Source organism: Ovis aries, chromosome 17, assembly GCF_016772045.2.
Source record: "Ovis aries strain OAR_USU_Benz2616 breed Rambouillet chromosome 17, ARS-UI_Ramb_v3.0, whole genome shotgun sequence".
In the NCBI taxonomy this organism is placed as follows: domain Eukaryota; kingdom Metazoa; phylum Chordata; class Mammalia; order Artiodactyla; family Bovidae; genus Ovis; species Ovis aries.
This window is the reverse complement of record NC_056070.1, coordinates 63,582,832-63,608,107: the sequence shown is the minus strand read 5'-3', so window position 1 is coordinate 63,608,107 and position 25,276 is coordinate 63,582,832. Positions and strand designations below refer to the sequence as shown.

Sequence of the window (25,276 nt, the reverse complement as noted above, 5' to 3'; positions counted from 1 at the left end):
GAACGAGAAACAGGCATTGCCGGGTTTTTTTTTCGCCTCCTTCTTCTTAAGGTTTTAAACACCTAATTTATTCCATCCATTAGATAGATTTTGTAGATTTAATCATTTTCACAGTTGGTGGCTCATTGGATACTCAAGATAAACTCCAAATGAAAGTATAATGGTGAGGACAAATGAGTTTTCACACCACAATGGCAGAAACTTGCTTGGGAAGAGAGTTTAAGGGGAACAAAAATACATACAGATATCATTTTTTTCCCCCGGCAGCCGCTTTTGCTGACTATAGTAGGTTACCACAGTTAATTTCACCAGTTTTGTTCATCTGTAAAATTGCATAAAAGTGACATTTTTGTGCTCATTATAGCAACTGCTGATTTATGGCTGGTAAATGAAGAACTGGGCCCTTTTTTGTGGGACTCTCCGAGCGGCGCTAAGTGCCCATGAAATTGCTTGTATAATGTAGTTTAAATCCAATCTCAGAGAAAGATTCCCCCGTTGGCCAAAGTGACATTTCCATTCTCCACACCGAGTTTATTTTAGGCCACTTGTGGTGGGGGGAGGGGGGCGGTTGCCCCAGGCAGGGTCAGGATGGGGGACCTGGGTCAGCTCCACCCACCCAGCATTCATTGGGGCCACAGGGATGGGTGGGTACTGCCACCAGTCACCAGCCTCCTCCTTCCCCGCTGCCCTGCCCACCTCGGGGCAGAGGAGCAACGTCCTCCTGATACACGGTCTTCCTGCCCTGCCCCTCCCTGGCCTAGAACCTTCTGTGGCTGCCGGGGCCTTGGCCCAGAGCTCCTGGGGCAGCACAGCTGACCCCGCATCCAGGCAGTTCCTTGTGGTCGGGTTTCTGTCCTGGGCACCGCATCCCTGACTGGTACCCACGAGAGGCCATGAGACCCTCTCCCCAAGTTAGGACGACAGAACTCGTCTGCGGATGATCTGGCCAGTGTACCCTGGGGACAGAACCATCGGGAATTCCTGCCCCACGGTGAAGAGGGCCTGCTCGGGCCTGACGCCCTCCTGAGCTGCCCGGGGTGGGCTTTCCTCCCCGCACGCCTGCCCTGCACTTCTGCTCCTTCTCTGGTCCATCATTCCCATGGGGGCAGACCGCCTGGCCTCCGCACCTTTGCCCGTGTGACTTCTGCCTGGAATGCATTCCTCTCCTTCCTCACCCCTTCGGCCCTGCCCTAGCAGAGACACTCTTCTCTTCCAGAAAGCTGTCTCTGGAGCCCCCGGGGGTGAGGCTCCCCTGTGTCCCCACGCTCCCTGTGTGTCCCCATCATAGCACTCGGTTCGCTCAGATTGGCTGTGAGTCCTCAAGGGGGTCTGCCTGCCAATGTGGGAGACGTGGGTTTGATCCCTGGGTGGGGAAGATCCCCTGGGAGAAGGAAATGGCAGCCCACTCCAGTACTCTTGCCTGGAGGATCCCCTGGACAGAGGAGCCTGGCAGGCTACAGTCCACGGAGTCACACACAGTCAGACACGATTTAGCGACTGAGCACATAGGCTCACATCTCGAGGGTTGGGGGGAGGCTCAGGGAAGGTAGGATGTGGCGGGTCATCTTCCCGTGGGTGGGGAGGCGGTGGGGCTTGCACTCTGTCCCAGCCACGATGCCAGGCCCACCCATGCACATGCCCTGCCCCTTCCTCTCCCGGGAAGACCCTTGTGCCAGGCAGACAGGGAGGGTCATAACACATGTGGAGAGACCCACTTCTGCTGAGGCTCCGCCACTCGACTTATTAAACCTCACAGCAGCCAGGAGAAGCAGTGTTAGCAGCAGCATAAACCCATTTTGCAGGTGAGGAAACTGAGGCTCAGAGTGGTAAACCCCTCCCTGCCCTTCCCCAAGACTCACTGCTGGGCTCCGGGGGATGCCCTTGGAGGGGGAGGAAGGCAGTGCGCCATGAGAACTTGTGGGGTCCTCCTCGCCCAAGGGCTCAGCCAAGTCTCGGTCTCCCAGCGCCTGCTCTGTGCTGCACCCCTTGGTGGGCCGCTTGGCACGGACGTTCCCCGAGGCCACCCTGCAGACCTGGCACAGTCATCCCCATTCCACAGGTGGGGAAACTGAGGCTTAACCAGACCAGCCACTTGTCCAGGACTACACAGCCCCACACAGGACTCCACCCAGGCTGCCAGCTCCAAAGCCCTGGGTCTCTCCACCCACCTCCTGCAGGCCCCTCGCTCCCCTCCTCACTGCAGAGAGTGTCACAGACAGCCCCTAGGGAGGTCTCAGGACCGGGAGGGTCTCTGGAGGGGACAAGGGGGTCTGCCTGCCGGCCACCTGCTTCCCCCGCTGCAGGAACCAGCTGTGCCCACCAACAGTGGGGACAGCTGGCCTGTCACAGAGTATGCCCTTCAAGGAATCCCCTAGTGGTCCGGTGGTTAGTGCTTTCACTGCCGAGGGCCCGGGGTTCAATCCCTGGTCACAGAACTAAGACCCCACCTGCAGCACAGCATGGTCAAAAAAAATTTTTAAATTAAAAATAAAATAGCTCAGCTGGTAAAGAATCCGCCTGCAATACAGGAGAGCCGGATTTGATTCCTGGGTTGGGAAGATCTGCTGGAGAAGGAATAGGCTACCCTCTCTAGTATTCTTGGGCTTCCCTGGTGGCTCAGCTGGTAAAGAATCTGCCTGCAATGCAGGAGACCTGGGTTCGATCCCAGGGTTAGGAAGATCTCCTGGATAAGGGAAGGGCTACCCACTCCAGTACTCTGGCCTGGCAAATCCCATGGGCGGAGGAGCCTGGTGGGCTGCAGTCCATGGGGTCGCTAAGGGTTGGACATGACTGAGGGCCTTCACTTTCACTTTTCACTTTCTGTGGGGTCGCACAGAGTCGGACACGACTGAAGCGACTTAGCAGCAGCAGCATCAGAGCAACTTAGCACACAGGCACGCACACCAGAAATGACACAAACACCACTAGCAGTAGGAAGGACGAGCAGGACAGGTGTGTCCCGCAGTCACACTCCAATACCTCGAGGCCATGAGAAGGGACAGGCCCTGCCCCCACAGCTCCCCAGATGAACCTGGAAAAGTAACCTCGAGTGGGAAAGACCCGAGAGTGTGTGATCCCTGCTCACCTGTGCCGACACCAGGAGCGGTCAGGAGTCTGGAGGGCCTTCCCCTTGGTCCCCTTGCTGTGGTTCCTGTCTGAGGGCAGGCGCAGGGGTTGCTCTGCGGACTGACCACCTGCCCCCACCCCCAACCTGAGTGTCACACGAGTGTGTTCTGTGTGTGAAAGTGCAGTAAGTCTGTGATGCATGCAGTTTCCTTGACATACTTTACGCTGTGATGCAAAGCTTAAAAGTTTAGAAGGGGGGACTTGCCTGGAGGTCCAGTGCTTTAAGACTCTATGATGACAACTGCAGGGGCCCTGGGTTCGATCCCTGGTCGGGGAACTAAGATTCCACATGCCACACAGGCATGGCCCAATTTTTTTTTTTTCTTTTTAATTTAAAAAATTTGAATGAATGAAGGAGCAAGTGAGGGGCTGGGAAAAGCAAGGGAGGCGCGGCTGGGAGCCCTTCCAGGGAGCTGTAGGGGGCGCGGCCTGTGGGCTAGCCTTCACCTGTGCGTCCTCCCCTCCCCGTGTCCCCCTGCAGGCGAGACGGTGGCCAGCTCCATGCATTCCTCCCGCTACCCGAGCCCGGCCGAGCTGGACGCCTACGCCGAGAAAGTGGCCAACAGCCCGCTCTCCATCAAGATCTTCCCCACCAACATCCGCGTGCCCCAGCACAAGCACCTCAGCCGCACAGTCAACGGCTATGACACCAGCGGCCAGCGCTACAGCCCCTACCCGGCGCACACCGCCGGGTACCAGGGCCTGCTGGCCATCGTCAAGGCCGCCGTCTCCTCCTCCTCCAGCGCGGCCGCGCCCGCCGGGCCCGCCAAGAGCGTGCTCAAGAGCGCCGAGGGCAAGCGGACCAAGCTGTCGCCGGCCGCCGTGCAGGTGGGCGTCGCGCCCTACCCGGCGCCCAGCACGCTGGGGCCCCTGGCCTACCCCAAGCCGCCCGAGGCGCCCGCCCCGCCGCCCGGCCTGCCCGCGGCCGCGGCCCCCGCCGCCGCCGTCGTCCCCCTGCCCGGCCGCGGCCTGCCCCTGCCGCCCTCCAACCTGCCCTCCATCCACAGCCTCCTCTACCAGCTCCACCAGCAGTGCCAGGCCCCCGGCGCCGCGCCCGCCGCCTGCCAGGCCGTGCCCGGGCCCCCGCCCAGCCCGGCCAAGCACGGCCCGGTGCCCGGCTTCCCCCGCACGGCCTACTCGGCCACGGCCGGCCCGCCCGAGTGCCGGAAGGGCGCCGAGCTGGGCCAGGGGAGCACGCCCGCGGCCTTGACGTTGGCCGGGGCCGCCAAGCCCGCGGGCTACGCGGACGGCGGCCTGGATTACCTGCTGTGGCCCCAGAAGCCGCCCCCGCCGCCGCCCCCCCAGCCCCTGCGGGCCTACGGCGGCGGCGCGCTGGCCAGCAAGTCCCCCGAGGCCTGCGGGGGGCGGGCGTACGAGCGGGCCAGCGGGTCGCCCCTCAACTGCGGCGTGGGGCTGCCCGCCAGCTTCGCCGTGGGCCAGTACTTCGCCGCCCCCTGGAACAGCGTGCTGGTGACCCCCACCAGCGACTGCTACAACCCCGCGGCAGCGGCGGCGGCAGCGGCGGCGGCGGCAGCGGCGGCGGCCGCTGGGACCGAGCTGGGGCCGGGGGCCGCCCGGGAGCTGGCGGGGCCCCCGGCCGAGACCCTCTCGGGCCTGCCCAGCAAGAGCGTGTGCAACACGGCTGTGCTCAGCAGCAGCCTGCAGTCGCTGGAGTATCTCATCAACGACATCCGGCCGCCCTGCATCAAGGAGCGTATGCTGGGCAAGGGCTATGAGACGGTGGCTGTGCCCCGGCTGCTAGACCACCAGCACGCCCACATCCGCCTGCCCGTCTACAGATAAGGCCGGCCCGGCACACGCACGGACCGACGGGCAGGGCGCCGAGGAGGCGGGGGGTGGGCAGGGAGAGGCAGGCTGCAGAACAGGGTGGGCGGCACGCGGGGCGGTGGGGATGGGGGACAGCCCGGCCCCGAGTGCCCCCCTGATGCCCACAGGAAAGCCAGGTTGGCGACCCGCCAGCTGCCGCCGATGGGGAGTTGGCCAGGTGACCTCTCGCTCGCGACGCCCCTCCCCACCATCGACTGCCCCAGCCCGGCCCCGGGGAGGCCTAGGGGCAGCCACCCTCCATCCCAGGTCCATGCCTCCCTCCATCCAAGCTGGCGGAGGCTGGGAGAGAACAGAAGCGGTTCTTCCCGGCTGTCCAGGAGAGGCGCTCAGGCCGCAGTGGGGCGCAGGAGGAAATGTGATGGTCTGGGGGCGGGGGTGGGATCGGAGCAGGCCCCTCCCCTGGGCTTAGCTCCTCCCTCTTGAGGTCCCAGTCTCCAGGAGAAAGAGCAGCGGGGGCCCACAGCGCCTCCCTCGCACTGCACATTCCCAGTGAAGACCAAGACTACAAGAGGCTCCGGGGAATGCTGGTCCCCCTGGTCCTCCCCTTCTAGACCCTCTTCCCCTCCCTATCATGCCTTCCCCACACAGAATCCCATCTCCATTCTCCAAATCCTGGACCACCACCTTCTCCCTTCCCACCAGGACCTATTATGGGGGGGGCTGCCGGGCACAGTTGTGCAGGTTGTGTACTGCACAAGGGCAAACGCATCCGAGGAGACGTCATTTGCATCCTAGACGTGTGTGTTTATGACAGCAAATTTTCTGAACCTCGAGGAAGGGGCGGCATTGACCTATTCGCACAAAGGCGCCATAGGGGCTAACAGTGTCAGAGGGCTCAGACCCTGCTTCCTTCAGGGGTCCTCCCAGGAGCCAGTGCCAGGGCAACCTGCTGGTTTTAACTGGGAGATCCAATCCACTCCCTTTTCCTGCAAGCCACCCTCCAAGGCCTGCCCCACACCGCTTGGGAGGGGGGATCAGGCAGTCTTGGGGGGGACCCCCATTAAGTCCCTAAGGCCCAATTTCCCCGAGTCCTGGCCCCTCTGGCACTCTGGAAGCGGTACTGTATCTCTCTCCAAGGCCTGTTCAAGCACTAAGTGCATTTACGAATCTCTGAGAATGTTTTTTTTTATATACTAAAATTGACCATTATATTCTACTGTGAGAAGTACGGTCTGCACTATATTGTTTTAAAAACGAAGAGAAAGAAAAAAAAAAGGAAAACACAGATGGTGTCTCAGCTGTGGGATTGTTTCGTTAAGCTCTTGTGTTTGTTCTTCTTCCTTCCTCCACCGCCCCCAACCCTTCCCCCGCCAGGAGTAAATCGGGCTGTCTTCTCCCCTGACGGGGCTCGGAGCCCTGGGGAGCAGGCGGGGAGCCTTCCGGCACCCCCTCTGCTGGGCCACTTTATAGGCGATGTTTCATTTGCTCCCCTAGGTCTTCTGACCCTGTTAACGTGTCAGCCACTCGGCAGGGCCAGGGACTGGTCCATAGGGCAGCCAAGACAGAGACTAGCCCAGCCCTTCTGGCTCATTCCCTGAGGGGTATGGAGGGGGTCTGGGGTTGGTGTCCCCCTTACGTCACTAAATCACCCCCCCTCAGTGCCTGGCACCCTCTGTGCATCCTCTTAAGCAGTGTGGCTTGGGGACAGGCCAAAGTGGTTGAGCAGTGGCCATCTCCCTGGCCAGCCCCAGCACATACACACCCCATGCCCCGGGGGCCTGGGGCTGTCCAGGAGACCTCCCTTGCCCCAGGGTGCTCAGCGTGTATCAGGCACTTACTGGGCATTTTCCTATATACAGCATCTCTTGGGAGCCTCGCCACTGCTTGTAAGGTGTGCTGTGCTAAGTCGCTTCAGTGGTGTCTCTCTGTTGTGACCCCCTGGTCTGTAGCCCGCCAGGCTCCTCTGTCCATGAGGATTCTCCAGGCAAGAATACTGGAGTGGGTGGCATGCCCTCCTCCGGGGATCTTCCCCACCCAGGGACGTCTTAAGTCGACTGCACTGGCAGGTGTGTTCTTTACCACTAGCGCCACCTGGGAAGGAACCTTGTAAGGTAGGGGTGTTCTAGAGGAAGAAGCCGAGGCTCAGAGATGGGAGGTGACCTGCCTGAGGTCACACAGCAAGTCTGCGGAAAGCTGGGGTTCAAACGCCACAGCATAGACTCTTGTTCACATCCTGTCCCCTTCTTCCTCCCTGACCTGCTGGCCCAGTGTCTGAACAGAGGGGAATGGGGGGTGTCACCAGTCAGATTCAGGCCTGCCCTCTCATGCATGGAGCCCCATCTGGGTGCCTGGCATGGCAAGGTTCAGGGAAGAAGAGGGAGAGAGGGGACACCCTGGATGTGACCTTGCAGTGGGGACATCCACCTCCTAAGGCCAGGCCCCAGAGCCTGGCAGCACACGGAGGTTTCGAGAAGAGGCTGTGTCCAGACCCAGGCCCTTCTGAGCTGGGTCAGTGAGTCAGACATGTCACCAGGGCCTGAAGAGCAGGAGCAGGGGTCCGGCTGGGTGACAGGCCAGGGAATCCATCGCTGCGTGAAAGGCCCCTGGTGGTGGTGGTTTAGTCACTAAATTGTGTCTGACTCTTTGCAACCCTGTGGACCAAAGCCCACCAGGCTCCTCTGTCCATGGGATTTCCCAGGCAAGAATACTGGAGCGGGTTGCCATTTCCTTTTCCAGGGGATCTTTCTGAACCAGGGATCCAACCCATGTCTCCTGCACTGGCACGTGGAATCTTTAACCCTGAGCCACCAGAGAAGCCTGAAGGCCACTGGGTGTGACCACAGACAGGATGCAAAGGAACGCTGACACAGTGCTTTTCTGACCTCATGTAACTGAGTCTCACAACGGCCCTTTTAGCTCATAATAAGATCATCCCCATTTTACAGATGAGGACACAGAGGATCTGAAAAACAGCCACAAGGAGAGGAAGAGGGAGGCGGGTTCTGGCATCCAGCCCCACACTTGAGGCCAGGCTGCCCCCAGACATTCTAGTTCACACATCTCTGAAGCTCACCAGGGGCATTGCAGCACCCAGGGCTATCCAGCCTCTGGAGGGAGCAGGCCCTGGGTACAAATCCTACCATAGGTACTTTAAGTGACCCAGAACCAGTCCATCCCCAAAGAGGGCAACGCCAGAACCAGGGATGGGATTCAAGGAGACCACAGTGTGGGCACTTGGGAGAGGGGCGGGGCAGAGCAGGCTCAGCGCTGAGGGCGGCAACCCATGGTCTGGCTGTCCCCAGAGCTACCGCTGCGGCCACCTCCACACCAATGCTAGGTAGCCCGGGTCCCCAGGTCCTGGGCCCACCAGCAGGTCCGCCAGGCAAGGGGACAGAGACTGCAGCCACCCTCCAGGCCAGGTCCCTCACATGCAGGGTGAGGACCTGTCCCCTATCAGTGGAAAACCTCCTGACCCCTCTGCAGGGCAAGTGAAGAGGCAAGCAGGTGGGGCCACGGAGCACAGCCAGTCGGGGCCTGACCTCAGGACCCAGCTCCATCCTAGCACCAGCTCCCTGGGTACCTTGTCCGGGTTTCTTCTCCCTGGGAGCTGAGGGAGCTGAGCTCAAAGGGCTCTCCAGCCTCTTTAAAACCAGATAGAGGAGCAGTGCAGGTGTTTACGATATTATCATCACTACAATTGCAGCCCGGTTAGTGCAGGCACACAGGCCCCAAGGCTCAGTGCTAAGTAGTAGGTAGGTCTCGCCACAGTTCAGGTGTACGTGGTATACCTGAGGCCAGCAAGACCAGAGAAGGGCGATCACTTTGCCTAAGTTCACACAGTTCAGGATGGGGCTCAGAGAAGGGGTGGGCGGGGGCAGAACACCGGCTTTCTGATTCAGAATCGAAGCTCTTAACTGCTATGCAGAGACTAAAACCACCACCGATCCCTGCACACGGCCTGTCTGGCTCCAGAACGCAGATTCAGCATTGGTTCCCACACCCTGCGCTGCTGGGACCTCCTGTGGTGATGGAGGCAGAGAGGAGCCGCCTGCTCCCCCTCCAGAGCTGCCTGCCTTCCCTTTATAAAGACATTAGAAGCTTCTCCCTCTCTGAGTATCTGGGGTTCATCCCTAGTTAGAGCTGAGCTGTCTAGTCTGGTAGCCATGCGCTGGAACCACGTATATTACTACCACTTCCCATCATAACAACAGTTAGATTACTCCATGTTCCAGAGGCCTCAGATGCGCGGGAGGACTTCGGCAAACCTTTAAGTGCGGGGGCGTCCATGGCAGGGACACTCACCTTCGTGGGGTGGCTCTATGTCTTCTTGTCTCATCCCAGCCTTTAGATCCCGCTCCCATTTCCATCCCCGCCTGGCCTCAGAGCAGCGACTTCGACCTCGCTCCGCAGCGCTGAGCTACACCTGGGACTCCGCGTGCCCTGCCTGCCCTGCGCCTGGGTTTCCCCTGCCTGGGTTTCCCTTACCTGCGCTGTAGCGCACATGCGCATCCCGGGAGTCTTTAAAGGGCCCACGCAGTCACTACGGGGGCCCCCCTTCGCTGGCCGTTGGAAGGTGGGGCCCAGCCACAGTGGCTGGGCAAGCCAGGGGGAACAAAAGGCTTTTTTGTTTAAATCACCACTTGCTCACCAGAGAGTGACAAGGGGAGAGGAGGAGGCAGGAGGCAGGAAAACTGGCCCGCTCCCATAGACTCCATGTGTGGCCCTGGGCCTCGGTCAGGAGTGGTGGTGGCATTTGTAGGGCTGGGACAGCATTACGTGATGTGTGACCAGGATGACGGCAAATTAGTGCTGGAAGTGGGACCTGCCACCCCCCTCCCCCCCGCCCCAGAGCAGTGGGGCCCAGGGGTTCCAGTCCTGAGGCTGCCTCCCACTGGCATGTGGCCTTTGGCAAGTGACTACCTCTCTTTGAGCCACCTGTTCTCACGTGTAAAGTGAGTCTGCTATTACAAAGCACGTACCACATGTGGCTGAACATAGGAAAAGGGTAGTCAAGTCCGAGGGGCTTCCCTGGTGGCTCAGTGGTAAAGAATCTGCTTGCAATGCAGGAGACCTGGGTTTGATCTCTGGGTTGGGAAGATCCCCTGGAAGAGGGCATGGCAACCCACTCCAGTATTCTTGCCTGGAGAATCCCATGGACAGAGGAGCCTGGCGGGCTGAAGTCCATGGGGTGGCAGAGACTCGGACACGACTGAGCAACTCAGCAGCAGCAGTCAAGTCTTCTAGGCGGCATGGAGCCTCTTCTGAAGGTGCATTATTCCTGTCATCACCAGAGGCTGATTTTCACATTGCAAAGTGGGTTTCTAGGTTAAAAGAGTTTGAGAAACCAAGGCCTGGTTCACCCTCCCTCCAGCACCTTGGAGATGTATATTAGCATATTATTTGCACATGGATTTAATATGCTAAATCACATTAGATATTAAAGGTTCTGAAAAGTCCTGCAGGGGAGATGTGCATGCGTGCGTGCTCAGTGACTTCAGTCGTGTCCGACTCTTTGCGACCCCATGGACTGTAGCCTGCCAGGCTCCTCTGACCATGGGGATTCTCCAGACAAGAATACTGGAGTGGGTCGCCATGCCCTCCTCCAGGGGATCTTCCCAAGCCAGGGATCAAACGCAGGTCTCCTCCACTGCAGGCAGATTCTTTACCATCTGAGCCACCAGAGAAGCCCAAGAATATTGGAATGGGTAGCCTATCCCTCCTCCAGAACTTTCCAACCCAAGGATCAAGCCCACATCTCTTCGGTCTCCTGCATTAGCAGGCAGGCTCTTTACAACTAGCGCCACATGGGAAGCCCGCAGGGAAGATAGCCTTCCAGATTTAGCCCAGCATTTCCCTAACTTTTTCTATCAGCCAAGTTTTTATTTGTTTCTATTAGCATCCCAAGGAACAAAAGGGACTTCAGGAAATATTGAGTCTTAATTTGTGTTACAAGTGGGAGAACTAAGTCTCCTCTCCCCACTGGGCCTGTTTCCCCATCTGCAACACAAAGACTCCTCATGGGTTTGCGGCAGAATCAGAACTGGGATCCAGACCTGCCCTGGAGTCGTTGGGCCTCACGTCCTAATTGGTCTTTGTCCACAGAGTTGAGCTGGGCTCCAAAGAGGGGAAAGACCACCAGGAAGAGAAAGGAAGCCCTTGTTTGAGAAGTTGGGATGATGTCCTTATTTTGAAAATGAGAAAAGTGAGGTTCAGAGGAGAGAGGCAACTTGCCTGAGGGCACACAGCAACTAGGTCCTAGACTTCCCGGAGGCAGAGACTCCTTTCCACCTGGTGGGAGTGGTAATGGCGGGGTTTCCTCTGTCTGTAGCTTCAGCCTCACCTCCTGGGGAGCTCACGCTAGGGGCTCCTCCTGGATCATGGCACCAGGTGCCAAGTTTCCCTACGGCCTCCTCTAAGGAGGCCCCTGGGCGTGACTACAGCAGCCTCTGGTGGCCAGTCTCTACAATCAGCTGCCCCACCCTGTAGCAGCCAAAGGCAGATCTGTGGGATCCATTGAGTATATCCTAGACTGTGGGGGTCTCAGATAAAGCAGGAGGCTCTCTGACATCACCGAGAACCTTGAGATGCAGAGATGAGCCTCAGCTCAGATATAGGGACCTGGGTTTGAGTCCCAGCTCCACTTAATCTGCCCTGCTATCATCTGTTAGAAGCCATCAACAGCCTGTGGGAGAAACAGAAAGTCCTTGTGCTGTGGAAAGGCCACATAGCTAAGACTGAAGAAAAAAAAAATCCTGCCACCTCCCAGCAGGGGTCTCCTTCTAAGACAGAGGGTTCAAATGCCGAGTCCACCACATCCAGGCTGTGTGTACTTAAGCAAATGCATTTACTTCATTGAGTCTCACTTTCTTCATCTATAAAATAGGCAGAAAAGTTTGTTCTTGTCTTCATGATTTTGGCAGAGTAATAGGAAACCCTGACGCATTGGTATAAATGAGAAAAAAAAAATTGCTATCTCAAACAATCATAAGAAACCCTAAGGTAGGATGGCTCCAGAGTTGGTTAATTCACTAGCACAACGGTGAGATCAGGTACCCAAGTCCTTTTCTTCTTTCTGCTCCACTAAACCCCTTCATGATCACAAAATGGCTGCTACAGTTCCAGGCATCACACCCAGTCCTGATGGTGCCTAGCAAAAGAGAAGACAGTGTTTCTTATAATTCTCTTATTTCCCCCAAATTCCTCCTCCTTCAGCAGACTTTCTCTTTTGTCTCAGGGTCCAGAACTCATTCATGTGGCTATTCCTATACCAGTACCTAGTAAGGGAAATAGAACCACAGTGGCGGGTGCGCCTGGGGAAAGCCCATGATTGTAGAGAGGAGAGCTCTGAACGAAATGAGGTGCTGTGAATAAGGGAGAGAGTCTGACTTCCAGAGAGGCATCCACACCAATTCATAAGCGCTCACACACAGTTCCAAACACTGAGCACAGCACCCAACGCAGGGAAGATGCCTTACATGAGCTCATTTGTCGCCTCCTTTTTGTGTTTCCCTCCAAAGTCACAAGACGCCCAGCCTGGCCTCTCCTGACCCAGCCTCCTGCCCTCCCTCCCTGGGGCCTGGGTCTTTACTGCCCAAGGCGGCTTCTACTCTGTCCTCTGGCTCCATCACCACCACCTCCTTTTGTTTCTGTCCCAAAAGGTTGGGATGAACAAAGATCTCCTCATTGTTCCCCAGGACTTCAGATTCCTAAAAAATAAAAAGCGGGAGGTGCTTCTCATGCAAATGCTTTCACCAAGGAGTCAAAAATTAATAACAGTATGAACAGAGGCCTGGAGTATTTAACCACTCCATCCAAACAACCAAAATGATCCAAATACACCGTTATCCAGGTGAGGTGTAGAAAATTGACTGCCGACTAAGACATTATTACATAGGAAATGTCAGGAGTGTGTGAAAGCCAGGGGGAGATGAACAGTGTGGTTGAAAACGGCTTTTGATTTTTTAAAAAATTCCCAGCATTCATCTAAAACAATAATAACAGCTAATAATAACAGGGCATGTAATAATGAACTATTCATAGGCATAAGAGGTAATTGTTCAATTAAGATCCGAGAGTTTCTGCAACTGTCTTCTCTGATGGGGTCCCTTTGTTTTTTACTCTGGTAGCACTAATTATTTCCCGGTAGTGCTTTAAACTTGGGATGAAAAAAGCCCTGCTGTCAAATATGACATACAAGTGCTTTATCATTATTAAATACACACGCATGCACATAATAAGAAATCCTTGTTGGGATAAAGTTAGGGGTATGTTTAAACTGACAGGCTCCAGGGTTCAGCATTAACGATAGGAGACAGCCAGGGTCTTCACCCACAGCAGAAGTGATCTGGCCTCACTAACTCTCACCCCTCCAGGCGTCAGAGTGTTTTTCTCTCTGGCATGAGGAGAATGCCGCTAAGTCGCTTCAGTTGTGTCCAACTCTGTACAACCCCATAGACGGCAGCCCACCAGGCTCCCCCATCCCTGGGATCCTCCAGGCAAGAACACTGGAGTGGGTTGCCATTTCCTTCTCCAATGCATGAAAGTGAAAAGTGAAAGTGAAGTCGCTCAGTTGTGTCTGACTCCTAGCGACCCCATGGACTGCAGCCCACCAGGCTCCTCTGTCCATGGGATTTACCAGGCAAGAGTACTGGAGTGGGGTGCCATTGCCTTCTCCAGCATGAGGAGAATCAGTTCAGTTCAGTCGCTCAGTCGTGTCCGACTCTTTGCGACCCCATGAATCGCAGCATGCCAGGCCTCCCTGTCCATCACCAACTCCCGGAGTTCACTCAGACTCAGGTCCATCGAGTGATGCCATCCAGCCATCTCATCCTCTGTCATCCCCTTCTCCTCCTGCCCCTAATCCCTCCCAGCATCAGAGTCTTTTCCAATGAGTCAACTCTTTGCATGAGGTGGCCAAAGTACTGGAGTTTCAGCTTTAGCATCATTCCTTCCAAAGAAATCCCAGAAATCTGATCTCCTTCAGAATGGACTGGTTGGATCTCCTTGCAGTCCAAGGGACTCTCAAGAGTCTTCTCCAGCACCACAGTTCAAAAGCATCAATTCTTCAGCGCTCTGCCTTCTTCACAGTCCAACTCTCACATCCATACATGCCCACAGGAAAAACCATAGCCTTGACTAGACAGACCTTAGTTGGCAAAGTAATGTCTCTGTTTTTGAATATACTGTCTAGGTTGGTCATAACTTTTCTTCCAAGGAGTAAGCGTCTTTTAATGTCATGGCTGCAGTCACCATCTGCAGTGATTTTGGAGCCCCCCAAAATAAAGTCTGCCACTGTTTCCACTGTTCCCCCATCTATTTCCCATGAAGTGATGGGACCAGATGCCATGATCTTTGTTTTCTGAATGTTGAGCTTTAAGCCAACTTTTTCACTCTCCTCTTTCACTTTCATCAAGAGGCTTTTTAGTTCCTCTTCACTTTCTGCCATAAAGGTGGCGTCATCTGCGAATACCTGGGTTCAAATCCTGCCTCTGCCACTTACCAGCCGGGTGCCCTGGACACAAGTCTTCCCCTCTCTGAGCCTCTGTTTCCCCATCTATAACATGGAGTGCAATGGACATTCAGGTTTTTGTAGCCTGACCAGGTTCCGGTTACTCTTTGTTCTATTGTCTGTATTCGTTAGCTATTGCCACAAAATTGATGACTTGCACTTGAACAAAATCACGAAAACTCAATGGCATACCAAAAAAAAAAAAAAGTTTTTGGTCCCATGTTGGTTGGGGGCCCTCTGATTTCTGTGAGGCTTGCCTGGGATGACGCAGCTCTGTTCCACGTACCTCTCATCTTCCTAGTTGCTGGCCTTGGCAGGTCTGCTAACACCCCATTGGTTAGAACAAGTCCTGCTCTGCCCACAGTGGAAAGAAAAAGGTGGTACTGGAAAGGAATGGCTAAAGGGGAGAGTCAGGACCATTGCTGCAGTCTAGCACAAGTATCAGCATCCCAACTTTCCTTGGGATCTCTCTCCCCTCATCCTCAGTCCCTGTGGTCCTGGAGAAGTTAATATCATCCCTGGTTCTAGCTCTTCCTTTCAGAGATTCTGAGCCTCAGGTTTTTATCCATAAAGAGAGATTAGTGTTAGGAAGGCCTTAACAGCTCAGAAGCATCAAACAGAGACCATGTCATAATTAGGAGGGATATTTTCCTCTAAGCAATTCTATGGGCAAAGTGTCTCCTGAAAATATTTTGACCTACCACCAGTTCACGCCCTGTCCTTTGATTGGCAAAGGTCATCATTAGGATCTTACAGGAACAAACAAAATCTCAACGGCTGGGGAATATTTGAAATTCCCCTAAAACAGCTTTTGAAAACCTTACAGAAAATCAACACACACACCATCAAATTATTTAGAAAATCACAATTGAAAGAGTTGTTATCTATTTAGCTAAAAATGTTCCCAGAGGAAAAGTCATACCCTACAACGATTTCATTATTTTAAAAGAATGCATTCTGCATTCACCTCAATAATTTATGGAATCTTTTTGAGTTAACAGGGTGTTTTGGTTTTGTCGGCCAACCCATCACAAAACTCCTAGAGAAATGACCTCCTATGGCCCCAAGATAAGTCACAGCATGTTCCGTGACAACGTTGCCTGCCTTCCAGTGGAAAGATGGGGTGGTGGGGAGGGCATCTGGCTGCAGAGGCAATAGTGGTTTCCACATCCTCCTTTCCCACAGAACCAAGACCTGGCTGGGGAAACTTCCTTTCTCTATATTGCGTTCTGCTGCTTTAGGACAACTGCTGCTTCCAGCTTGCTGATTGGCTGAAGCACGGGCCACATGACACAATTCTGGCCAATAATACAAGAGGGAATGTTGGCTAGGGGACTTCAGGGAAAACATCTCTCATAGAAAGAGACACAGGAAGTACCATTTCTCCTTCATCTGGATGCCCCTGAACAAAAATGTGAGTTGCTCAGTCGTGTCCAACTCTTTGCAACCCTATGGATTGTAGCCTGCCGGGCTCCTCTGTCAATAGAATTCTCCAGGCAAAAATATGGGAATGGGTTGTCATTTCCGTCTCCAGAGGATCTTCCCAGCCTACAAATCGAACTCGGGTCTCCTGTATTGCAGGTGGATTCTTTACCATCTTAGCCACCAGGGAAGCCCTGGGTGCCTCTGAATCTGGGAGAAATGCCTGAAATAGTGGCTCTGCCCTGTGTCTCTGATGGAGCCCCACGGCTTCCCTGGTGGCTCAGATAGTAAAGAATATGCCTCCAACGTGGGAGACCTGGGTTCAATCCCTGGGTTGGGAAGATCCCCTGGAGGAGGGCATGGCAATCCATGCCAGTATTCTTGCCTGGAGAATCCCCATGGACAGAGGAGCCTGGTGGGCTACAGTCCATGGGGCCATAAAGAGTCAGACATGCCTGAGCCATTAAGCACAGCACATGTGGGGGGAAAGCCAGCACACTTGGTGGGTGGTGACTAGCACAGTGCCTGATAAATACTTGAAGGAATAATGAGCTGGCAGAACCCTTAATGAATCATAGAGACTGAATTAACAAGCCTTACTGCCCTCCCTAACTTGGGACATCTTGCTGAGATAATATTCTTTTCGTCAAGCCAACATAAGTCTTCTGTGACTTGCTGCCCCAAACATGTTAATGTATGAACACCACAGCCACAATTCTCTCTTCTTTGAAAAGCCCAGGGAATCACCTGACCTTCACAAAGTCAGCGCCCATTTTACAGATGAGGACACTGAGTCTCAAGAGTTTAGGAACTACCTACCATTTCCCAGAAGCCTTGGCTCAGCCAGGGATGGGTATCCCATCACCCCAGGCATGACAATGTGACCCACGTCCATCCAAACAGAATGGCTCTTGGGACCTCCATTAAGAAAGCCGGGGTCTTCTCTGGTGGCTCAGTGGTAAAGAATCCACCTGCCAATGCCAGAGACACGGGTTCCATTCCTGTCTGGGAAGATCCCACATGCCGCAGAGCAACTAAGCCCGTGCGCCACAGCTACTGCGCTCTAGGGCCCGCGTGCTGCAACCACTAAAGCCCAAGGGCTAAAGCCCGTGCTCTGCAACCAGAGTAGCCCCCACTAACCACAACCTGAGAAAAGCCTGTGCGGCAACAAAGACCCAGCAGAGCCGAAGATAAAGAAATAAAATTATTTAAAAAAGAAAAAAGGAATGCTGGAATGAGGAAGCAAGTAGCCTTGGGAGAAGCTGGGTTATCCGTGGACCGCAAGGGCAGCCCATCAGCCCTTGGAAGCCAATGCAAAGGGAGACGGAAAGAACCGGTCTGTGGGAAGGTTGGCACCCCCCTCCCAGCCACCCTCAGTGGTAATACGAGTCTCCCCTTCATTCTCCGCTTCATTGCGATAGCTGAAGAGACTCCCATCCTTCAAGTAACTGACATCCTTCTAACAGGGAACAGAGAAGTGACCTATTCCCACTGTTTGGGCAGAGGGTGCAAAGCCGGGTCTTCAGACCCCACACCCTGTGTGTCTCCCACTGCAGCTGTCCTTGGCCAGGTCCTCCAGAGTCCAAAGCTCTTCTCAACTGAAGCTTCAGATGGGACCTAAGACGGGGTCCAAGCCAGGACCGGGGGACCTGGGAGGTCAGAGGGAAACCAGCTGGCTGCAGATTCATCCAGGGTGGAGCAGCAGGATCGGGTATTTGGAGGGCCCCTTCTCATGCCCGGAGGCTTGGAGCTGCCCCGGGGCTGGATCAGCAGTGGGGTGTGACCTGGGGAGAATGGCGGCCCTCGGAAGGGAAGCTCCGGCTCATGTTCATGGCTCTGCTGGTGCGTGGTCTCAACCAAAGGTTCTCTCCCGACTCCAGTGGGCCCCGGTGTCCTTATTAAGGCTGCTCTCCCCCTCACCATCACCCCACTGAACACCGGATGGCTCACCCACCTCCGTGGCTATCGTCTCCGCCTCTGCTCTGCCCCTCCCAGCTGCTTGCCTACTCCCCCGGAACCCGCATCACTCGGCCATGACGAGCTTTACCATCCCCCACTGGCATCATTTTCCCCCACCAACGTCATCACCTCTCCCAGCACCTCTGGAGACTTAACTGTTTCCCTTCATCTCCACCTCCCCATCACACCCCAAGCTCACCCCCATCTCTCAGTCACCACCGCCCTCCGAGTCCAGCCCCTCCAACCATCACCCTGAACACGGTCTTGGTTCTAACTCCTGCCCTGCCTTCTTATCCCCACCCTACCCCCAACCACAGAGGTATCTCTTTGCTCACTGGTCTCTGTGCTGTCTTCCCCCCGCATGCCTGCTACCACTGTCTCCACCATATTCCCAACTGTCTCCACCATCAATGAACATTTATTGAGCACCGACAATCCCAGACCCACCCAGGGCCCGGCCCCTCATCAGAGCCCCTGCACTTCAGCCCAGGGTGGCCTGTGCAGCCAGCCCTGCACCTGGGAAGGGGTCCTGGGGCCCAGGCCAGGCTCCGGCTCGGGGCTGGGGGTTGGGCCACTTTCCTGAGAGCAGAGCAAATAAATAAATGAAGAGGCAGGGGGCTGAGTCCTGGTGGGCGGAGACCCTGGTGTCCCTTACTGTGACTCCATGGGAGTGAGACAGGCGACCAGGCGTCCCGTGCCCGGGCCAGGGAGGTGGGGTAGCAGGGCAGGAGCCTGGAGACCAGAGGGTCCTGGGGCCTCCCCGGCATCTGCCCGGCCCTCACCTCTGGGGGTCGAAGGAGGGTACGAGGCGGGGCACACCCCGATGGGTGGCACCTCTGAAATGCAGCTGGACTGGAAATGGGCGGTGGAGGGGACCCTGCTCCTGCCCGCAGGCCCTAGAGTGGGGCGTCGTCAGTCCTCCACTTGGGGGGGTAACTCTGCTGGTGGCCGTCGCAGCTGGGGTTCCCCACGTGGTCCAGAGGAACCACCACCTCGTCCGGGTTGGCGTTCTTGTTGAGCTCCACCACGCGGGGCACCACCGAGGACCAGCGATCTGTAGTGAGAGCGGCGGAGGGCGGGGTGAGGGTGGCCAGACAGCGCATGCGCCTGTGTATCGCGTGCTTTTGGGGTCCCGCGCACTCAGCAGGAGTCGAAAGGAAAAGGAAAGTGAAGTCGCTCAGTTGTGTCCAACTGTTTGAGACCCCACGGACTGCAGCCTACCAGGTTCCTCCGTCCTCGGGATTTTCCAGGCAAGAGTACTGGAGTGGGTTGCTATTTCCTTCTCCAGGGGAATCTTCCCGACGCAGAGATAGAAGCCGGGTCTCCCGCATTGTAGGTAGACACTTTACTGTCTGAGCCACCAGGGAAGTCAGTGCTCTAAAGGGGGAGGTATATTATCCCCGTTTTACAGAGGTGGCAACTGGGGCTCAGAGAGGTCATGGAGCCCGCCTCGGAACACACAGGAGTGAAATGAAAGAATCAGGATTCAAGCCCGGGTCAGGAGGCCTGCGAGCCGAGGGCCTCCCGACTGTGCTCGGCTGAGTGGAAGCGAGAGCCCAGGCTTTCACTGGCAGCAGAGGAAGCTCGGCGGCCAGCCCAGCACACCCTCCCATTCTACAGACGTGAATACTGAGTCCCAGGGAAGGGACCGGACTGCTCCAAACAAAACGGTGCTGAGGATGACCAGGGCTCCCCGTCTGTGCCCCTCAGTCTCCCCCACACCTCCCCTGACCACCGCCCCCCTGCTCCGCCCCAACTCACCCCTCCGGAGGCGGCCCACGGTGTGCGAGAAGCCATAGTACTGGTAGTTCTCGTTCTTGCCGGGGTCCTCGTTAATGATGCCCAAGTTCTGGTTCCAGTGAGACCAGTTCACCTCGTCCACCCTGGTGGGGCCACCGCAGATAGAGGGTCAAGGAGAGCCCCCCACCCCCAGGCAGCCTCCAAGCTCCAGCCTTCCAGCACACCCTCCTACATTTTCTTATTCTTCAAAAAAAATTCTTTTTAAAGTTATTATTTATTTATTTATTTGGCTGCACCAGGTCTTAGTTACAGCACTTGGGATCTAGTTCCCCAACCAGGGATTGAACCCAGGTCCCTGCACTGGGAGCGTAGAGTCTTTGCCACTAGACCACCAGGGAAGTCCTTGTTTTTTTGTTTAAATTTCTGATAATATATATAGACAGATAGATAAAACATAAAATTTGCTATTTCACTTTCTCTTCTTTTTTTTTTTTTTTTGGCCTCTCTACTTGAATTGCAGAATCTTAGTTCCCTACCCAGGGATGGAACCCTGGACCCGGCAGTGAAAGCTCAGAGTCCTAACCACTGGACCACCAGGGAAGTCCCTCACCCACTTTAGAGTGTACAATTCAGTGGCATTAAATACATTCCTAAGATTGTGCAGCCATCACCACTACCTAGTTCCAAAACCTTTTCTTCACCCCAAACAGAAACTCTGTGCGCATTAAGCAGTTACCCCCCATCCCCCTCCCCACCAGCCCCCGCAACCTCTGCTCTACTTTCTGTCTCTGTGGATTTATCTATGCCAGACATTCTGTGTTAAGTAGAATTATTCAGTACGTGGCCTCTGTGTCTGGCTGCTTTCACTTAGCGTCAGGTTTTCACGATCCATCCGCGACGTAGCCAGCATCAGCACTACCTTCCTTTCATTGGCTAAATAGTATCGCATTCCCTGCAAAGACATTTGTATGGCTACATATCCTTCATCTGTGGATGGACATCCTCTTTCTTGATATTCTCACTCTTAATATTGAGACACTCTCATAAAGTCAGGTTATAGGGCCCAAATGGGCTCGAGATAATTTTTACTGTTTTAAAATATTTATTTGGCTGCATTGGGTCTTAGTTGTGGCACGTGGGATATGTGATCTTCACTGTGGCATGTGGGATCTTTAGTTGTGGCATGCAGGATCTTGTTCCTGGACCAGGGATCCAACCCGGGCCCCCTGCATTGGGAATGAGGAGTCTTAGCCACTGGACCACCAGGGAAGTCCCAATTTTTACTTTCTAAAATTATCTTTAAGCTAATTTTATTCAATTTCTGTTCTGGGTTGGGGGGCAACTGCTATGGGTCAGGACCCAGCAAGGAAGATACATCCTTTGCTCCCATTTTACAGATGAGGAAACGGAAGCTTCTTGAACTATTTGTCCAAGGTCACAAAGGTGTTAAATCACAGTCAAGACTTGAACTTTGGATCCAAAACAGGTCTGTGCAGTGGGGGCTGTCATAGTGGAAACAGACTTGCCTGATTCCAAGCATGATGCTGATGCTCCATGCTGGCAACCACGTTACAAAGAATGAGCCCTCCCAGGGGTTCCTCCTAAGAAGCTGGTATTCCCCATGCATCTGGGTAACATCCCAAGTCCCGGAAGCTGCTGATAACTCAGTTTCTCCATTTCAATCAAAGCCCTGAGGGGACTTCCCTGGGGATCCAGTGGCTAAATCTGCACCCCAGGGGGCCTGGGTTCAATCCCTGGTCAGGAAACTAGATCCCACATGTAGCAACTAAGAGTTTGCATGCCACAACTAAAGATCCTGCAAGCTACAACTGAGGAATCGAAGATCCTGCAGGCCACAACTAAGACCCAGGGCAGTCAAATAAAATTTTATCTATCTATTTATTTAATTTTTTTTTAATAAATATTTTTTTAAAACCGAAGCCCTGAAACCCATTCTATTGTATCACCAGTAGAGGGTGGTGCCATGGGGTAAGCATTGCCTCTGAGTCTGCTTCTTCCAGCAAAGGAGAGAGCAGTAACACCAGCTGCTTCAGGTTGTCTGCCCCAATGTGCATTGGGGGCTGGCCGGGCACATCTCACATGCCAACCCATCTAATACATACAGCTGGCCAAGAGAGTGATGCTATCATTGTCCCCATTTCACAGATGAAAAAACCGAGGCTGAGAACTGAACCCACAGGATCAGCCAGTGGAACTGAGCTCCAGTCAGGCCCCTGGGGGCCTCAATGGCTCAGAAGTGGCAATGGGTAGAAAACATACGGAGGCCCGGTGGTCTCACCCAACCCGGCCTCACCTGAAGCACCACCTGCGGTCTGGAGTGCCGTCTGAGCTCTTGCCCACGGTCACCATCTCGCCGGAGCGGAAGGCCTTCCTCAGGAACACGGGGAAGGAGCGCTCGATGTCCAGGATGGTGGTGGCCCACTGTGGGGAGAGAGGGTGGGCAGGCGGCGGGTGAGCCGCGCCCGGCCTTGCCTAACTGTTCTTAAGCCAGGAATGACACAGAGAACCAGGCTTTCTCGCTCCCATTACCCCTGCATTAAAGACTCAAATACCTACAGGCGCCTGGCCGGAGAAAATGAAGGAAGGGTCAGCAGCCCGTGCCCCAGAACACCAGGCGTTCCCTCAGTGCTGGGCATCCCCAGGGAGGGGTGGGGACTGGGGCAGACCAGGGGGTGCAGGAGACCCCCACCCCGTGTGAAGGGGGCAGCCACCTCTCATCCATCCAGGAATGTGGGCCCGCCTTGCCAGGCTTCCAACTTTTCAAGAAAGGCCAGAAATCTGGATTTTTCTATGAAATCTCTCAATTAAAATTTTTTTGCATTAAGTTTTTAAAAAATACATAGTGATGCGGAAAACAAATAAATCTTTGCTGGTCAAATCTAGTCCACAGGCTGCGAGTTGGCATGTTACGAGTTACATCCAGCGGGGAAACTGAGGCCCCAGGGGAGGAAGCAGTAGGGATAAAGGGTAAGAGCAGGTCAGATGGGCCCCTGAGACCCAGACCTGTGGGAAGGACCTTGTGGAGTTGTTTTTCCTCACTGTGCCATTTCCTGAAAATATGCCAAGTCATGGTAAGTGTGGGTGCTGCCTTCCTGGGCCTCGTGGTAAGGCTGTTTATCAGGAACCCAGGTTCTTGAACTGCCTGCAGCCAGGCAGGCTGTGACACCCTCCCCCCAGGCCCTCTGCTCCCTAGCCTTGCACAGAAACCTGTGGGAAACAAAGACAGCAGCTCCCCAGTGCATCCGCACCCAACACACCTGCTTGGGGTGGGAGGTGGGCAGGGGGCGTGGGGAGCCCCTCTGATGAGGATGCTGGTGCTTCCCAGCTCTGGGGTGACCTGCTCCCATGCCAGCCTGGCGTCTTGGGCCCGGCTAGGGCACGGAAGCTGCCCCCAGGCTCCATGCCAAACCCCCACTGAAATGTGAGGCTCTCTGAGCATTTCCGGTGCCCAGAGCGCTTCCTCCCTGGAGCCAGGGGGATTGCATCCCATGAATGGGACTGCAAGGGAAGCTGAGCTGTTGGTCAGGCAAGAAGCCACCGGAAATGCACTAGGTGGCTCCAGGAAACAGACCTGCAGGCTTCATCCGTGCCCATTAAACAGACGGGGAAGTGGAGGCGGAACGGGGTGGTGCGGCTCGCCCAGGGCGCCAGGCCGAGGAGGTGCAGCAGACCAGGTGGCCCCGAGGCAGAGCGGCCGGCGGGCCGGGCTCACCTGCAGCTTCCAGATGTGCTTGCTCTCCTTGGACACCTGGCCCACCGTCTCCCCCATGAGGGCGATGAGCATGTTAAGGAGCAGCACGAACGTGAGGATGATGTACGTGACCAGCAGGATGATGAAGACCACGGGGTACTTGGTGCTGCTCAGCATCTCCAGGTCGCCCATGCCGATGGTGAGCTTGAAGAGGTCCAGGAGGAAGGTGCTGAAGGTCTCGCTGTCGCGGCACGAGGGGTAGGTGGGCACCGTGCAGTTGGCGTGGTCCTCGTCGCACACCTTCAAGTTGGCACACGGGTTCAGGAGCGAGACCAGGGCTGCAGGAGGGATGGCAGTGACGGTCACAGAGGGTGAGAGGTGGGGAGGCCCCTTCCCATTTGATGGAGGGGAACACTGAGGCCTGGGGAGGGCAGGGAGGCTGGCCCAAGGTCACCCAGAGTGGAAGCCAAGCCAGTGGTTGAATCTGGGTCCTCCTGCATGCAAAGCCTTTGCTCTTTCCACAAACTCTTATTAACAAGGAAGAGGGTCCCAGGACTCAGTCTAGTGGTTCTCAACCGAGGATTATTTGTCCCCCAGGGCACCTTTGGCAGGTTTAGAGACATTTTTGGTGTCACAAGTGGAGAAGGGACACTACAGGCACCTATTGGGCCAACAACAGGGATGCTGCCGAACATGCCACCATGTACCGGACAGTCCCCACCACAGAGAACTGTCTGACCCCAAATGTCAACAGTGCCAAGGCTAGGAGAACCTCACTGAGCTGACTGTTCTTAGAGGTCTTGGGAGTCTGGGATGCCAGCATTCCAGGGGCAGACTCACTCTCGTGTTCCTGTTTCCCAGCTCACAGCAGCACAGAAAAGAAGGGAGGAAGGTGAAACCAGGTACCAGCCTTGACTGCCCCCAGAGCTGTGCTCACTAAGGCCATCACCCCCTCCAGACATCAGCTAACTGTGGTGCTCATCCCTTCCCATGAAGCCCAGATGAAGCCTCCGAGTCCTGCTCCCTTTTGGATCCTGGGCATCGGATGGCCAGTCAGCCGCCCCTTGGGGACCAGCCCAACAGCTTGATTACCTTCCCCAACTCTGGTCCCGCCCCCATGGCCTATGCCACTGAGGTCCCAAGGCATCGTGACATCAAGGATACAGCCTAGTAGAGGCTTTGTAGCTCCTGCCACCAAGAGGGTAGAGTCTATTTCCACACTCTTTGATTTTTACTCTTTATGTTTTTTGGCTGTTCACACGATATATGGGATCTTAGTTCCCAGACCAGGGATCGAAGCCAGGTCCCCTGTAGTGGAAGCGCTGAGTCTTAACCACTGGACCACCAGGGAATTCCCCTGTTTCCCCACTCTTTGAATCAGGCTGAGCCTTGCTTTGGCCAATAAAGTGAGAGAGAGAGTGACGCTGTGCTAGTCAGTGACCTCAAACACTTCTGCTCACATCTGGGAACCCTCAGACCACCATGTGACCAAGTCCAAGCTAGCTGGCTAGAGATGAGTGACCCCGAGGAAGACAGCAAAGTCACCCCCAGTGGAGGCCAGCCCTAGCTACACTAGTCATCTGCAGCCAATCCGCCAGCAAACACAGAGGCGGGAGCCCAAATCTGGCCCAGGTCAGCACAAGCACCCAGCAGACCCATGGACTTGAGCATAATAACAAATGGTGGCTGTTTGGGAGTCTTCCCTGGCGGTTAAGACTCCATGTTTCCACTTTAGGGGGCACAGGTTCAATCCCTGGTTGGGGAACTAAGATCCCACATGCTGCAGGACATAGCCAAAAATAAAAAGGGTGGTTGTTTAAAGTCACTAAGTTTTTGGGCGGCTTCTTTTGCCATAGTAGCTAAGATGACAGTTTTACTGTTTCCTAGCTTTTGATCTTGGGCACGTTATTTAACCTTACTTAATCTAAGCCTCAGTTTCCTTAATTGTAAAGGTCACAAGAAACGCACTTCCCTTATAGACTTGTTGGGAGGATTAAACGAGGCAGGGATGGGAGAGGACT

The 25,276-nt window shown here is 55.2% G+C and overlaps 2 protein-coding genes across 6 annotated transcripts in view; one reads left to right on the top strand and one right to left on the bottom strand.

Annotated features, from left to right (window-relative positions):
- Positions 1 to 6,199, top strand: part of FAM222A (family with sequence similarity 222 member A) — a 60,871-nt gene extending 54,672 nt beyond the window's left edge. For all 3 annotated transcript variants that reach the window (XM_060401288.1, XM_027956637.2, XM_042234704.2), the window contains one exon: positions 3,608 to 6,199. In XM_060401288.1, the coding sequence (XP_060257271.1) occupies positions 3,628 to 4,929 (1,302 nt within the window). In that variant the 5' untranslated portion in view covers positions 3,608 to 3,627 and the 3' untranslated portion in view covers positions 4,930 to 6,199. The remainder of the gene's footprint in view (positions 1 to 3,607) is intronic.
- A 5,542-nt stretch (positions 6,200 to 11,741) lies between these two features.
- The window catches only part of TRPV4 (transient receptor potential cation channel subfamily V member 4), a 44,887-nt gene continuing 31,352 nt past the window's right edge, over positions 11,742 to 25,276 (bottom strand). For 2 of the 3 annotated variants that reach the window (XM_042234702.2, XM_027956636.2), the window contains exons 13-16: positions 23,277 to 23,593; positions 21,858 to 21,985; positions 19,565 to 19,686; positions 18,204 to 18,857 (exon numbers count right to left, since the gene is read on the bottom strand). In XM_042234702.2, coding sequence (XP_042090636.1) covers positions 18,700 to 18,857; positions 19,565 to 19,686; positions 21,858 to 21,985; positions 23,277 to 23,593 — 725 coding nt within the window. In that variant the 3' untranslated portion in view covers positions 18,204 to 18,699. Of the gene's footprint in view, positions 12,062 to 18,203; positions 18,858 to 19,564; positions 19,687 to 21,857; positions 21,986 to 23,276; positions 23,594 to 25,276 lie in introns of those variants that run through there. The other variant, XM_042234703.1, reaches the window with a different exon arrangement.